The sequence below is a fragment of the Pristiophorus japonicus genome, chromosome X, assembly GCF_044704955.1.
Source record: "Pristiophorus japonicus isolate sPriJap1 chromosome X, sPriJap1.hap1, whole genome shotgun sequence".
NCBI classification, from domain to species: Eukaryota; Metazoa; Chordata; class Chondrichthyes; family Pristiophoridae; genus Pristiophorus; species Pristiophorus japonicus.
Window position 1 is genome coordinate 36,479,153 of NC_092010.1, and position 13,504 is coordinate 36,492,656.

At 46.9% G+C, this 13,504-nt stretch overlaps 1 protein-coding gene across 8 annotated transcripts in view; it reads right to left on the reverse strand.

Annotated features, from left to right (window-relative positions):
• Positions 1 to 13,504, reverse strand: part of LOC139240985 (STE20/SPS1-related proline-alanine-rich protein kinase-like) — a 102,804-nt gene that overhangs the window by 44,131 nt on the left and 45,169 nt on the right. For 4 of the 8 annotated variants that reach the window (XM_070869630.1, XM_070869633.1, XM_070869629.1 and 1 more), the window contains exon 1: positions 7,240 to 7,454. The exons of the other annotated variants lie outside the window; for them this stretch is intronic. In XM_070869630.1, the coding sequence (XP_070725731.1) occupies positions 7,240 to 7,369 (130 nt within the window). In that variant the 5' untranslated portion in view covers positions 7,370 to 7,454. Of the gene's footprint in view, positions 1 to 7,239; positions 7,455 to 13,504 lie in introns of those variants that run through there. 8 annotated transcript variants of the gene reach the window in all.

Sequence of the window (13,504 nt, forward strand, 5' to 3'; positions counted from 1 at the left end):
CAGCATGGTTATCAGACAGGAACTCCATTGTTGCCAACTCTGGTTGGACGGATTAGAGGAGGTTTTGTCACATGACCTCCCGCACTCCCGTCATTGGTCGCCCAACACATCCATCCTCATGGCGCACCATCTTCCCCGGCCAATCAGTCAGCAAGCAGAGTCTTCATTACCCAATTGGATGATTCTTAGCTGTCAGTCAAACACCCTCTTTCCGCCAACTATGTGAGCATGCTCACGGGTTTATAAGAGCTGTTGAGTTGGGAGTGGCTTTGCCAGTCCCATGATGTTCACAAGACTCAATAAAACTCCAGCCAGTTGGGTTCGGGGGATCCACGACGAGGCAGGTAGTTGTGAGCCTGGTGGCTGAACTGGTAATGTGTCGTGTGATTGTTAAACCTTTTTGCTATTAAGAACTAGTTGGTTTATTAGCAAAGAACACATGAAGCAAATAGATTATACCCGCCCCCCCCCCCCCCATCTCCAACATTTGTATAACTAATAAACAAAAGTGTTCAAAGAAACATAGAAACTAGGTGCAGGAGTAGGCCATTTGGCCCTGCGAACCTGCACCACCATTCAATAAGATCATGGCTGATCATGCACCTCAGTACCCCATTCCTGCTTTCTCTCCATACCCCTTGATCCCTTTAGCCGCAAGGGCCACATCTAACTCCCTTTTGAATATATCTAACGAATTGGCCTCAACAACTTTCTGTGGTGGAGAATTCCACAGGTTCACAACTCTCCGAGTGAAGAAGTTTCTCCTCATCTCGGTCCTATTTGGCTTCCCCCTTATCCTTAAACTATGTCCCCTGGTTCTGGACTTCCCCAACATCGGGAACATTCTTCCTGCATCTAACCTGTCCAATCCCGACAGAGTTTTGTGTGTTTCTATGTGATCCCCCCTCATTCTTCTAAATTCCATTGAATATAAGCCTAGTTGATCCAGTCTTTCTTCATATGTCAGTCCTGCCATCCTGGGAATCAGTCTGGTGAACCTTCGCTGCACTCCCTCAATAGCAAGAATGTCCTTCCTCAGATTAGATCAAAACTGAACACAATATTCCAGGTGAGGCCTCACCAAGGCCCTGTACAACTGCAGTAAATGAAGAAAAAACGCACTTTTTTTTTTCTCCCCTCAATGCCCCTCTGATTTTTCTCCTGGTTTTGCTCGCAGCAATGTCTGGGAAATTAATGTTGAACTGCTGGCGACGCAAGGCTATCCTGGAGGGCTGGCAAAGGGGCATCTCTACTGACCTTGACGTGAGGCAGAGAATGGAAGTCAGCTTCTTCCCAAACACGGATTGGGAGGAATACTGCCGAGACTAGTTTAAAGGGGAAACTAGAAATGCAAAGCAGATCAGCCAGCATCGGATTGAGAAAGATGAGTGGGACAAAAATGAGGCCTTTCTTTGCCTTCGGGTTTAACTTGGCATGCGCTTTTTAAAAATTCTATCACAGTACATCAGGGGTTTAAAAACCAGCTTCACCGGCAGTTCTTAAAGGGATTGCTGGAGGCCGCAACCAAAGAGAATGTTCCGGCACATCTTTGATACAATTGTTGCTGAATCAGTTCTTGTTGTCAGGCAGATGCCCAGGGGAGGAGCTACAAAGCTTCACAACTACAGGCAACTCAATTATTTGCACACGGATCCAACGGGAAACCATTGTAACAGGATTTAAAATTTCGGCCCGGGAAGGCATCGGGTTTTAACTTTAGAATATCAATCGCTCTAACTGAGAAATCGTTTACCCGGCATAGCCCAATCCCCGAGGGACCCGGATAATCGAGAGTTGCCTGTACTGTAAAATATATTGTTGTGTCATTGCTCCTGTTCCCTTTTCCCGTTTAATAAAATTGCCTGGCAGTTAAAGGCCAAGTCATTTTCGTCTGGTGTCGAGCTGTTCTGCCACCTTCTGAAGGCAGAGAATTTTCAGTTTATTCCCTGCCCACCCTACCAATTTCCCTAGATATCGGGGCAAAACTCGCTCTGTGGGACTTGGGGAATCCGGCTCGACTATGAGAGCAATCTGAATCATGGGAGCCAAAAATTATCTGGAGCTAAACAGTTCACATTGGCTCATGATGCACTGGAAGTGCGATGCTGGCCATATTGATAAAGGCAGAAGAGACGGGGCCCGCACTTTTGCAAATGCAAATAGAGGTGCAAAGCCTGTTTGAGGCCCCCCCCTTTATAAAAGTGGACTGCCCTGAACGCACCCAGCGCCAGGCCTGCTGCGTTCAGGAAAATGTGGTCTACAGGCGGCCTAACCGGCGTTTTTTTAAGGGATCGCTGGAGGCCGCAACCAAAGAGGTATGGCTTTTTAAAATACTTGGTTAAATGTGGAGCCGTGAGGTGCAGGAGTGCTCCTTCCAGGTCCACTGTAGTGCCGAAGGCTGCTGCCAGCTCCTGACAGGTCTTAGGTTCCCCCCCCCCCCCGGTCCCCATCAGAAATCCTCTTTGCCGGCAAGCTGCCTGGTGAAGGCCCAGCAGGGGTGTCATGTAAATGAGGCCCAATATCTGGTGTGACTCAGGCCTTTATACATTGGAGTTTAGAAGGATGAGAGGGGATCTCATAGAAACATACAAGATTCTGACGGGACTTGATTAGATGCGGGAAGAATGTTCCCGATGTTGGGGAAGTCCAGAACCAGGGGACACAGTCTTAGGATAAGGGGTAGGCCATTTAGGACTGAGATGAGGAGAAACTTCTTCACTCAGAGAGTTGTTAACCTGTGGAATTCCCTGCCGCAGAGAGTTGTTGATGCCAGTTCATTGGATGTATTCAAGAGGGAGTTACGTGTGGCCCTTGCGGCTAAAGGGATCAAGGGGTATGGAGAGAAAGCAGGAAAGGGGTACTGAGGGAATGATCAGCCATGAACTTATTGAATGACGGTGTAGGCTCGAAGGGCCGAATGGCCTACTCCTGCACTTATTTTCTATGTTTCGACCCGTTCCCTGCTGTCACTGGCCCAGAAACCAATCTCTCGGCCCAAGAATGAGCAACCTACCTGACTTTGTTCCCCACCGCCTCCCCCTGCAGACAAGGGACACTATGGCCAAATGCAGCGCCCCGATTGCCACCTTAGCTGAGATCAGCTCAAACCAACTGCGAACTTCCTTTGTGCGTGTGTGTGTGTGTGTGTGGTTCAGTCCCACACCTGGGAGCAGAAATGACTCCGTGTGCTATTTTTAAGAAATTGGTTAAGCCATCATGGGAACTCCTCAGTTTGGAGAAGTTCAGCACTTTTGAGAAGCTGTATATTGTCCCCGTACTCCATTTCCCAGTGATAAAAGCCCAGCGCTGGTCAAACAACATTGACAGCACTCGTTGCCTGCGCTCGCACGTTAAAAAAATGACCACTTCAGCGAGCAAGGTGCTGAAGAGATGTCAACAACACCCATAGTCCTGACCCTCCAGCATGAATCAGCACCTTCGAGAGAGAAACAATTGTGCTTAAAGATCTCATTGGCAATGTTGCAGAGACATCGTTGTGATAGAGGATAATTATAGACTCCAGACTCGTGACTCCCACAACATACAATTGCCTCCTTCCAACAAGGCTGAACCACAGAGTCTCTAACTGCTATTTGTTTTGTCTGGTCACTGTTGGTGATGGCCCAGTGCTCGGCTGTGAATAAAGAGGCTTTCACCTCATGTGGCCCAGCTCAGAATCTTGGGAATGTTGACAGCAGCTGGGAGGAGCTGCGCAGTTACCACCAGTGACTGCTCGTAGTCCGAGAATCATAGACGTTTCTTCTCCTTGGGTGGTCCCTCATATCGAGGATGACTTGCTTTCACGCCAAAAAGGGATGAGTTCACAGGTGTTTCAATGAAGGACCTAATATTCCAGGTCCCGAACTACATGTTGAAGGGTGGAAGATGCCTGAGCGTGGATTTTTTTAACGTGTGGCGGCCGTTGCACACCAACCACCACACGGGCTTGACAGAGCCAGGTCTTGGTCCAGTGGCAAGGGTTAACCAAGGCGACTGGAGGTTGGGGCCTTAAAAGAAGGAGCAGCATGGCAGCCTACCACTGCAAGGCACAGCGGAGCGGTGTGATCAGCCCATTGTGACTGCCGACCGAAAAAGAGCTATCCAGCCTAATCCCACTTTCTAGCTCTTGGTCCGTGGCCCTGTAGGTTACAGCACTTCAAGTGCACATCCAAGCATTTATAAATATGAGGGTTTCTGCCTCGACCACCCTTTCAGGCAATGGGTTCCAGACCCCCACCACCCTCGGGGTGGTGAAAAAAAAGTTCTCCTCCACTCCCCTTTAATCCTTCTCACAATTACTCTTGTCTCTGAGTTGGAAGGTTGTGGGTTCAAGTCCCACTCCAGGGCCTTGAGCACAAAAAAAATTTAGGCTGACACACCAGTGCAGTGCTGAGGGAGTGCTGCACTGTCTGAGGTGCCGTCTTTCAGATGAGACATTAAACCGCGGTACCGTCTGTTCCCTCAGGTGGACATAAGAGATCCCATGGCACTATTTCGAAGAGGAGCAGGGGAGTTATCTCCAATCAACATAACAAAAAAGGTCATTATCACATTGTTCTTTGAGGGAGCTTGCTTGTGTGCTGCGTTTCCCACATTACAACAGTGACTCCATAAACACTTAATTGGCTGTAAAGCGCTTTGAGATGTCCAGTGGTCGTGAAAGGCGCTATATAAATCCAAGTCTTTCTTTCTTTCTTTACCTTAAATTTATGCCCTCTGGTTATTGAACTCTCTATGCTAGGAGAAATAGGCCTTTCCTATCCACTATATCTAGGCTGCTCATAATTGTTATACACCTCAATTAAGTCTCCACGGTTCCAAAGAACATCCTCGTAAATCTCGTAACATTACTCTGCTGTTCCTCACAGCTGGAATAAAGGTGCCGCCAATCTCTTGGAACCTTTTTGTCTCTCCAAGGTTTTGAAGAGATGAAATGTTCCTGGCTCTCCCTCCTGAATAATTGGAAAGTTCTGGAGTTTGTACTGAGATTGATTGCAGTTCCCAAGCCCACTGACCGAGGAGGGGCTGGCTCTTTAGAGGCTGGGTGGGAAGACATTCAAGTTTTTCCCACTCAAACAGGGCAATTGCCACAAAACCATCTCTCCGCTGCCAGGCCTCTGCTCAGCTCCACAGGGGAGCAGCTGAGATTGGAAAGAGTGTAGGGTTCAAGTCTGTGGCCCTTACATTCTCCAGACCAGTCTGTTCGCAACCTAGGTGACATATTTGACCCTGAAATGAGCTTCCGATCGCGTTTCCATGCCATCACTAAGACCGCCTATTTCCACCTCCTGTAACATTGCACGTCTCTGCCCCTGCCTCCGCTCATCTGCTGCTGAAGTCCTCGTCCATGCCTTGACTATTCCAACGCATTCCTGGCTGGCCTCCCGCGTTCTACCCTACATAAACTTGAGGTCATCCAAAACTTGGCTGCCCGTGTCCTAACTCGCACCAAGTCCCACTCACCCATCACCCCCTGTGCTCGCTGACCTACATTGGCTCCCGGTCCGGCAATGCCTTTTTTTTTTTTTAATTCTCATCCTTGTCTTCAAATCCCTCCATGGCCTCGTTCCTCCCTATCTCTCTCACCTCCTCCACCCCTACAACCCTCTGATATCTGCACTCCTCCAATTGTGTCCTCTTTAGCATCCCTGATTTTAATCGTTCAACCATTGGTGGCAGTGCCTTCAGCTGTCTAAGCCCTAAGCATAACATAGCCAAGTTTGCTGATGATACAAAGATGGGAGGAAAAGCAATGTGTGAGGAGGACACAAAAAAATCTGCAAAAGGACACAGACAGGCTAAGTGAGTGGGCAAACATTTGGCAGATGGAGTATAAAGTTGGAAAGTGAGAGGTCATGCACTTTGGCAGAAAAAAAATCAAAGAGCAAGTTATTATTTAAATGGAGAAAGATTGCAAAGTGCCGCAGTACAGCAGGACCTGGGGGTCCTGGTGCATGAAACACAAAAGGATAGTATGCAGGTACAGCAAGATCAGGAAGGCAAATGGAATCTTGGCCTTTTATTGCAAAGGGTATGGAGTATAAAAGCAGGGAAGTCTTGCTAGTTATATGGTATTGGTGAGGCCACACCTGGAATACTGCGTGCAGTTTTGGTTTCCATATTTACAAAATGATATACTTTTGGAGGCAGTTCAGAGAAGGTTCACTCGGTTGATTCCGGGGATGAGGGGGTTGACTTATGAGGAAAGGTTGAGTAGGTTGGGCCTCGACTCATTGGAATTCAGAAGAATGAGGTGATCTTATTGAAACGTATTAGATTATGAGGGGGCTTGACAAGGTGGATGCAGAGAGGATGTTTCCACTGATAGGGGAGGCTAGAGGGCATGATCTTAGAATAAGGGGCTGCCCATTTAAAACAGATGAGGAGAGATTTCTTCTCCTGAGGGTTCTAAATCTGTGGAATTTGCTGCCTCAGAGAGCTGTGGAAACTGGGATGTTGAATAAATTTAAGACAAAAATAGACCGTTTCTTAAACGTTAAAGGGATAAGGGGTTATGGGGAGCGGGCGGGGAAGTGGAGCCGAGTCAGTGATCAGATCAGCCATGATATTGAATGGTGGAGCAGACTCGAGGGGCCAAACAGCCTACTCCTGCTCCTATTTCTTATGTTTTTAAACCCCTTCACCCCTCTCTCCTCCTTGAAGATGCTCCTTAAAACCTACCTCTTTGACCAAGCTTTTGGGCACCTGTCTTTAATATCTCATGATGAGGCTCGGTGCCAAATTTTGTTTGATTATCACTCCTGTGAAACGCCTTGGGGGGGGGGGGGGTTTCACTACATTAAAAGGTGCTATATAAATGCAAGTTGTTGTTGTTTAACAAACTCACTGTCTTGTGTCTGGAGTCACCGGAGGTGTGGAAAATAAATTATACCAATTCAATGATCGCTGAGCAAGACAAACTGCTCATCGCTGCCTCTCATGACCTGCATTAATGCTATAAAGTGACATTTTTGTCTGACCCACAAGGCCGTGACCTCTGGATGACCACTGTCCCTCAGACAATGGGAGCGAACGCCGCCTCCCTCGGTGCGAGTGACACAGCTGCCAGGGTAAAGCTGTGCCACAACACGTGGAATCACAAAGCAGTCCAATTCTTACACCACTCCCAAATAAACTCCCACATTTAGCATAATATGCTTACCAAAAATGAGCAAACGTTTGTAAAATCATGAGGCAAAAAGTACTTCTTCTGTGAAGGACAGGTAGAAAGCTACTCACTAACGTCGCCTTTTCCAGTCACAAACCGAATGCCAATCCTGGAATCTGGACACAAGGTACTGGAAATGCACAGCAAAAGCAAAGATGGCTTTAATGCTTTCTTTCGGTGCCGTCCCTTCCCCTCAAACATCAGCCTGTCTTTTGTTTCAGGTATTGACCGACCTGCTGTGCACTTCCAGTACTTTCTGCCTTTTGCGTCACGAACTCTCAATCTTTGCCATCGCCAGATTTCTTTACAATGAAGATCTCATTCCTTCTCGGGCAGCTAATTTTCTCTCTCTCTCTCTGTCTGGAGCTGAACAGAAAGCAGCATTGTAACGGTTAAATGAATCAAATGACCCAGAGTGAGTGATTTCATTGGCAGAGGCTGTGAAGTGAAAGGTACACACAGTACATGGTGTGTTCTGGTGGAAAGAAGGGGGAAGACTGCTTGAAAATGTCATCTAAATCAGCCCTGTGTGGGCCTGTCTGTGCCACAGCATCTCTGGTCTTGACTAAATAAGTGCCCCTGTGGCAGAAGAAAAGGCTGTGACTTTATAAAAAAGACAACATGAATGGACTTGGCACCAAGATACACTGCTCCTACTTTCCTCAGGAGACTGGTCTTTCGCTCACTCCTTTTCTCTATATTTATTTCTCTGCATTGTCACTTAAGTACATGCAAGGTTTTACTATATATACAAAATGGCCACTGTGGCTGCCTACATAAGTTACTGCATTCATTCGATGTGAAGCACTGAGATGTTTCTGAGAGACATGATCGGGTGCTTATATAAACGCAAATCTGTGTCTCTCCTGCATTTATATAATTTACTATTTCCTCTCGCAAACACTGCTTCTCTCTACTAAGTCCTTTTCCTTCTCCTTGCTGTTTTTCTGTTCTGACTCGGTTTTCTCTCTTGTGGTCTCTGCTATGTTCCTCTGCTGTTTTCTCTTATTTTGTTCCCTTTTTGGCTACACTGCTGCAACTGACAAACACTTCAAATCCCTCTCTGACCATATCCCCCACTACATCCCTCTCTGACCATAGAAACCATAGAAAATAGGTGCAGGAGCAGGCCATTCGACCCTTCGAGCCTGCACCGCCATTCAATAAGATCATGGCTGATCATTCCCTCAGTACCCCTTTCCTGCTTTCTCTCCATACCCCTTGATCCCCTTAGCCATAAGGGTCATATCTAACTCCCTTTTGAATATATCCAATGAACTGGCATCAACAACTCTCTGCGGCAGGGAATTCCACAGGTTAACAACTCTCTGAGTGAAGAAGTTTCTCCTCATCTCAGTCCTAAATGGCTTACCCCTTATCCTAAGACTGTATCCCCTGGTTCTGGACTTCCCCAACATCGGGAACATTCTTCCCGCATCTAACCTGTCCAGTCCCGTCAGAATCTTATATGTTTCTATGAGATCCCCTCTCATCCTTCTAAACTCCAGTGAATAAAGGCCCAGTTGATCCAGTCTTTCCTCATATGTCAGTCCTGCCATCCCTGGAATCAGTCTGGGGAACCTTCGCTGCACTCCCTCAATAGCAAGAACGTCCTTCCTCACATTAGGAGACCAAAACTGAACACAATATTCCAGGTGAGGCCTCACCAAGGCCCTGTACAACTGCAGTAAGACCTCCCTGCTCCTATACTCAAATCCCCTAGCTATGAAGGCCAACATACCATTTGCCTTCTTCACCACCTGCCGTACCTGCATGCCCACTTTCAGTGACTGATGTACCGTGACACCCAGGTCTCGTTGCACCTCCCCTTTTCCTAATCTGCCGCCATTCAGATAATCTGCCTTTGTGTTTTTGCCCCCAAAATGGATAACCTCACATTTATCCACATTATACTGCATCTGCCATGCATTTGCCCACTCGCCTAACCTGTCCAAGTCACCCTGCAGCCTCTCAGCATCCTCCTCACAGCTCACACTGCCACCCAGTTTCGTGTCATCCACAAACTTGGAGATATTACACTCAATTCCTTCATCTAAATTGTTAATGTATATTGTAAAGAGCTGGGGTCCCAACACTGAGCCCTGCGGCACCCCACTAGTCACTGCCTGCCATTCTGAAAAGGACCCGTTTATCCCGACTCTCTGCTTCCTGTCTGCCAACCAGTTCTCTATCCACGTCAGTACATTACCCCCAATACCATGTGCTTTGATTTTGCACACCAACCTCTTGTGCGGGACCTTGTCAAAAGTCTTTTGAAAGTCCAAATACACCACATCCACTGGTTCTCTCTTGTCCACTCTGCTGGTTACATCCTCAAAAAATTCCAGAAGATTCGTCAAGCATGATTTCCCTTTCATAAATCCATGCTGACTTGGTCTGATCCTGTCACTGCTTTCCAAATGCGCTGCTATTTCATCCTTAATGATTGATTCCAACATTTTCCTCACTACTGATGTCAGGCTAACCGGTCTATAATTACCTGTTTTCTCTCTCCCTCCTTTTGTAAAAAGTGGTGTTACATTAGCTACCCTCCAGTCCAGAGTCGATCGACTGTTGGAAAATGATCACCAATGCATCCACTATTTCTTAGGCCACTTCCTTAAGTACTCTGGGATGCAGACTATCAGGCCCCGGGGATTTATCGGCCTTCAATCCCATCAATTTCCCTAACACAATTTCCCGCCTAATCAGGATATCCTTCAGTTCTTCCTTCTCACTAGACCCACTGTCCCCTAGTACATTCGGAAGGTTATTTGTGTCCTCCTTCGTGAAGACAGAACCGAAGTATTGGTTCAATTGGTCTGCCATTTCTTTGTTCTCCATTATAAATTCACCTGAATCCAACTGCAAGGAACCTACGTTTGTCTTCACTAATCTTTTTCTCTTCACATATTTATATAAGCTTTTGCAGTCCATTTTATGTTCCCTGCAAGCTTCCTCGCAAACTCTATTTTCCCCCTCTTAATTTAACCCTTAGTGCTCCTCTGTTGAATTCTAAATTTCTCCCAGTCCTCAGGTTTGTTGCTTTTTCCTTGGTTTTAACACTATCCTTAATTTCCCTTGTTAGCCATGGTAGAGCCACCTTCCCCATTTTGTTTTTACTCCAGACAGGGATGTACAATTGCTGAAGTTCATCCATGTGATCCTTAAATGTTTGCCATTGCTTATCCACCGTCAACCCTTTAAGTATCCTTTGCCAGTCTATTCTAGCCAATTCACTCCTCATACCGTCGAAGTTACCTTTCCTTAAGTTCAGGACCCTAGTTTCCGAATTAACTGTGTCACTCTCCATCTTAATAAAGAATTCTACCATATTATGGTCACTCTTCCCCAAGGGGCCTCGCACAACAAGATTGCTAATTAGTCCCTTCTCATTACACATCATCCAGCCTAGGATGGCCTGCTCTCTAGTTGGTTCCTCGACATATTGGTCTAGAAAACCATCCCTAATACACTCCAGGAAATCCTCTTCCACCGCATTGCTACCAGTTTGGTTTTGTTTAATCAATATGTAGATTAAAGTTGCCCATGATAAGTGCTGTACTTTTATTGCACACGTCCCTTATTTCTTGTTTGCTGTCCCCAACCTCACTACTACTGTTTGGTGGTCTGTACACAGCTCCCACTAGTGTTTTCTGCCCTTTGGAATTCCGCAGCTCCACCCATACCAATTCCACATCATCAAGGCTAATGTCCCTATTACTACTGCGTTAATTTCCTCTTTAACCAGCAACGCCACCCCGCCTCCTTTTCCTCTCTGCCGATCCTTCCTAAATGTCGAATACCCCTGGATGTCGAGTTCCCAGCCTTGGTCACCCTGGAGCCATGTCTCCATGATGCCAATTACATCATATCCGTTAACTGCTGTCTGCGCAGTTAATTCGTCCACCTTATTCTGAATACTCCTCGCATTGAGGCACAGAGCCTTCAGGCTTGTCTTTTTAACACTTTGCCCCTTTAGAATTTTGCTGCAATGTGGCCCTTTTTGTTTTTTGCCTTGGGTTTATCTGCCCTCCACTTTTACTATTCTCCTTTCTATCTTTTGCTTCTGCCTCCACTTTATTTCCCTGTGTCTCCCTGCATAGGTTCCCATCCCCGTGCCATGTTAGCTTAACTCCTCCCCAACAGCACTAGCAAACACTCCCCCCTCGGACATTGGTTCCGGTCCTGCCCAGGTGCAGACCGTCCGGTTAGTACTGGTCCCACTTCCCCCAGAATCAGTTCCAATGTCCCAGGAATTTGAATCCCTCCCTTCTGCACCACTCCTCAAGCCATGTATTCATCTGAGCTATCCTGCGATTCCTACTCTGACTAGCACGTGGCACTGGTAGCAATCCTGAGATTACTACTTTTGAGGTCCTACCTTTTAATTTAGCTCCTAGCTCCCTAAATTTGTCTCGTAGGACCTCATCCCGTTTTTTACCTATATCGTCGGTACCGATATGCACCACGACAACAGGCTGTTCATCATCCCTTTTCAGAGTGTCCTGCATCCGGTCCGAGACATCCTTGACCCTTGCACCAGGGAGGCAACATACCATCCTGGAATCTCGGTTGCGGCCGCAGGAACTCCTATCTATTCCCCTTACAATTGAATCCCCTATCACTATAGCTCCCCCACTCTTTTTCCTGCCCTCCTGTGCAGCAGAGCCACCCACGGTGCCATGAACTTGGCTGCTGCTGCCCTCCCCTGATGAGTCATCCCCCTCAACAGTACCCAAAGCGGTGTATCTGTTTTGCAGGGGGATGACCGCAGGGGACCCCTGCACTACCTTCCTTGCACTGCTCTTCCTGCTGGTCACTCATTTACTATCTGACTGTGTACCCTTTTCCTGCGGTAAGACCAACTCACTAAACGTGCTATTCACGTCATTCTCAGCATCGTGGATGCTCCAGAGTGAATCCACCCGCAGCTCCAGTGCCGCAATGCAGTCCGTCAGGAGCTGGAGGCGGATACACTTCCCGCACACTTAGTCGTCAGGGACACCGGAAGCGTCCCTGACTTCCAACATAGTACAGGAGGAGCAAAACACGTGTCCGAGCTCTCCTGCCATGACTTAACCCCTAGATTAACTTAATTTGGCAACAACAATGCTAAAGGTTACTTACTGATATAGGAAAGGAAAAGAAAAGCTACTTACTAATCACTTACCCCCTTGGCTGTGACGTCACCTTTCAATTTCTTTTTTCCCTCTCTGACCATATCCCCCATTACATCCCTCTCTGGCCATATCCCCCACTACATCCCTCTCTGACCATATCCTCCACTACATCCTCCTCTGACCATATCTCTCTCATTCCCAATCAGTGACCAGGCCTCTGACTCCCTTCAGGTGTCTACATCAAATTGGAGAAGGAATATTTTTTTTTAAATCACCTAAAATATCAAAATTAGGAACATGATGCCAGGAGTTACTGTCGAGTCCAATGGAAAAGGCTATTGAAGAACATAAGAAATAGGAGCAGAAGTCGGCCATTGGCCCCCTGAGCCTGCTCCGCCATTTAATACCATCATGGCTGATCCGATCATGGACTCTGGTCCACTTCCCTGCCTGCTCCCCATAACCCTTTATTTCCCTTTATCGGTTAAGAAACTATCTTTCTCCGCCTTAAATATATTCTATGTCCCAGCTTCCGCAGCTCTGAGGCAGCGAATTCCACAGATTCACAACCCTCAGAGAAGAAATTTCTCCTCATCTCAGTTTTAAATGGGCGGCCTCTTATTCTAAGATTATGCCCCCTAGTTCTAGTCTCCCCCATCAGTGGAAACATCCTCTCTGCATCCACCTTGTCAAGCCCCCTCATAATCTTATATGTTTCGATAAGATCACCTCTCATTCTTCTGAATTAGAGGCTCAACCTTTCCTCATAAGTCAACCCCCTCATCTCCAGAATCAACCTCGTGAACCTTTTTTGAACTGCCTCCAAAGCAAGTATATCCTTTCTTAAATATGGAAACCAAAACTGGACGTAGTATTCCAGGTGTGGCATCACTAAAACCTTGAATAACTGTAGCAAGACTTCCCTGCTTTTATATTCCATCCCCTTTGCAATAAAGGCCAAGATTCCATTGGCCTTCCTGATCACTTGCTGTACCTGCATACTATCCTTTTGTGTTCCATGCACAAGTACCCCCAGGTCCTGCTGCACTGCAGCACTTTGCAATTTTTCTCCATTTAAATAGTAACTTGCTCTTCGATTTTTTTTCTACCAAAGTGCATAACCTCACACTTTCCAACATTATACTCTGTCGTGTATCCTACATGGCCACTGTTGGTACTATCACAAGGTGTGCCACCAGAGGGCACAGCAGTG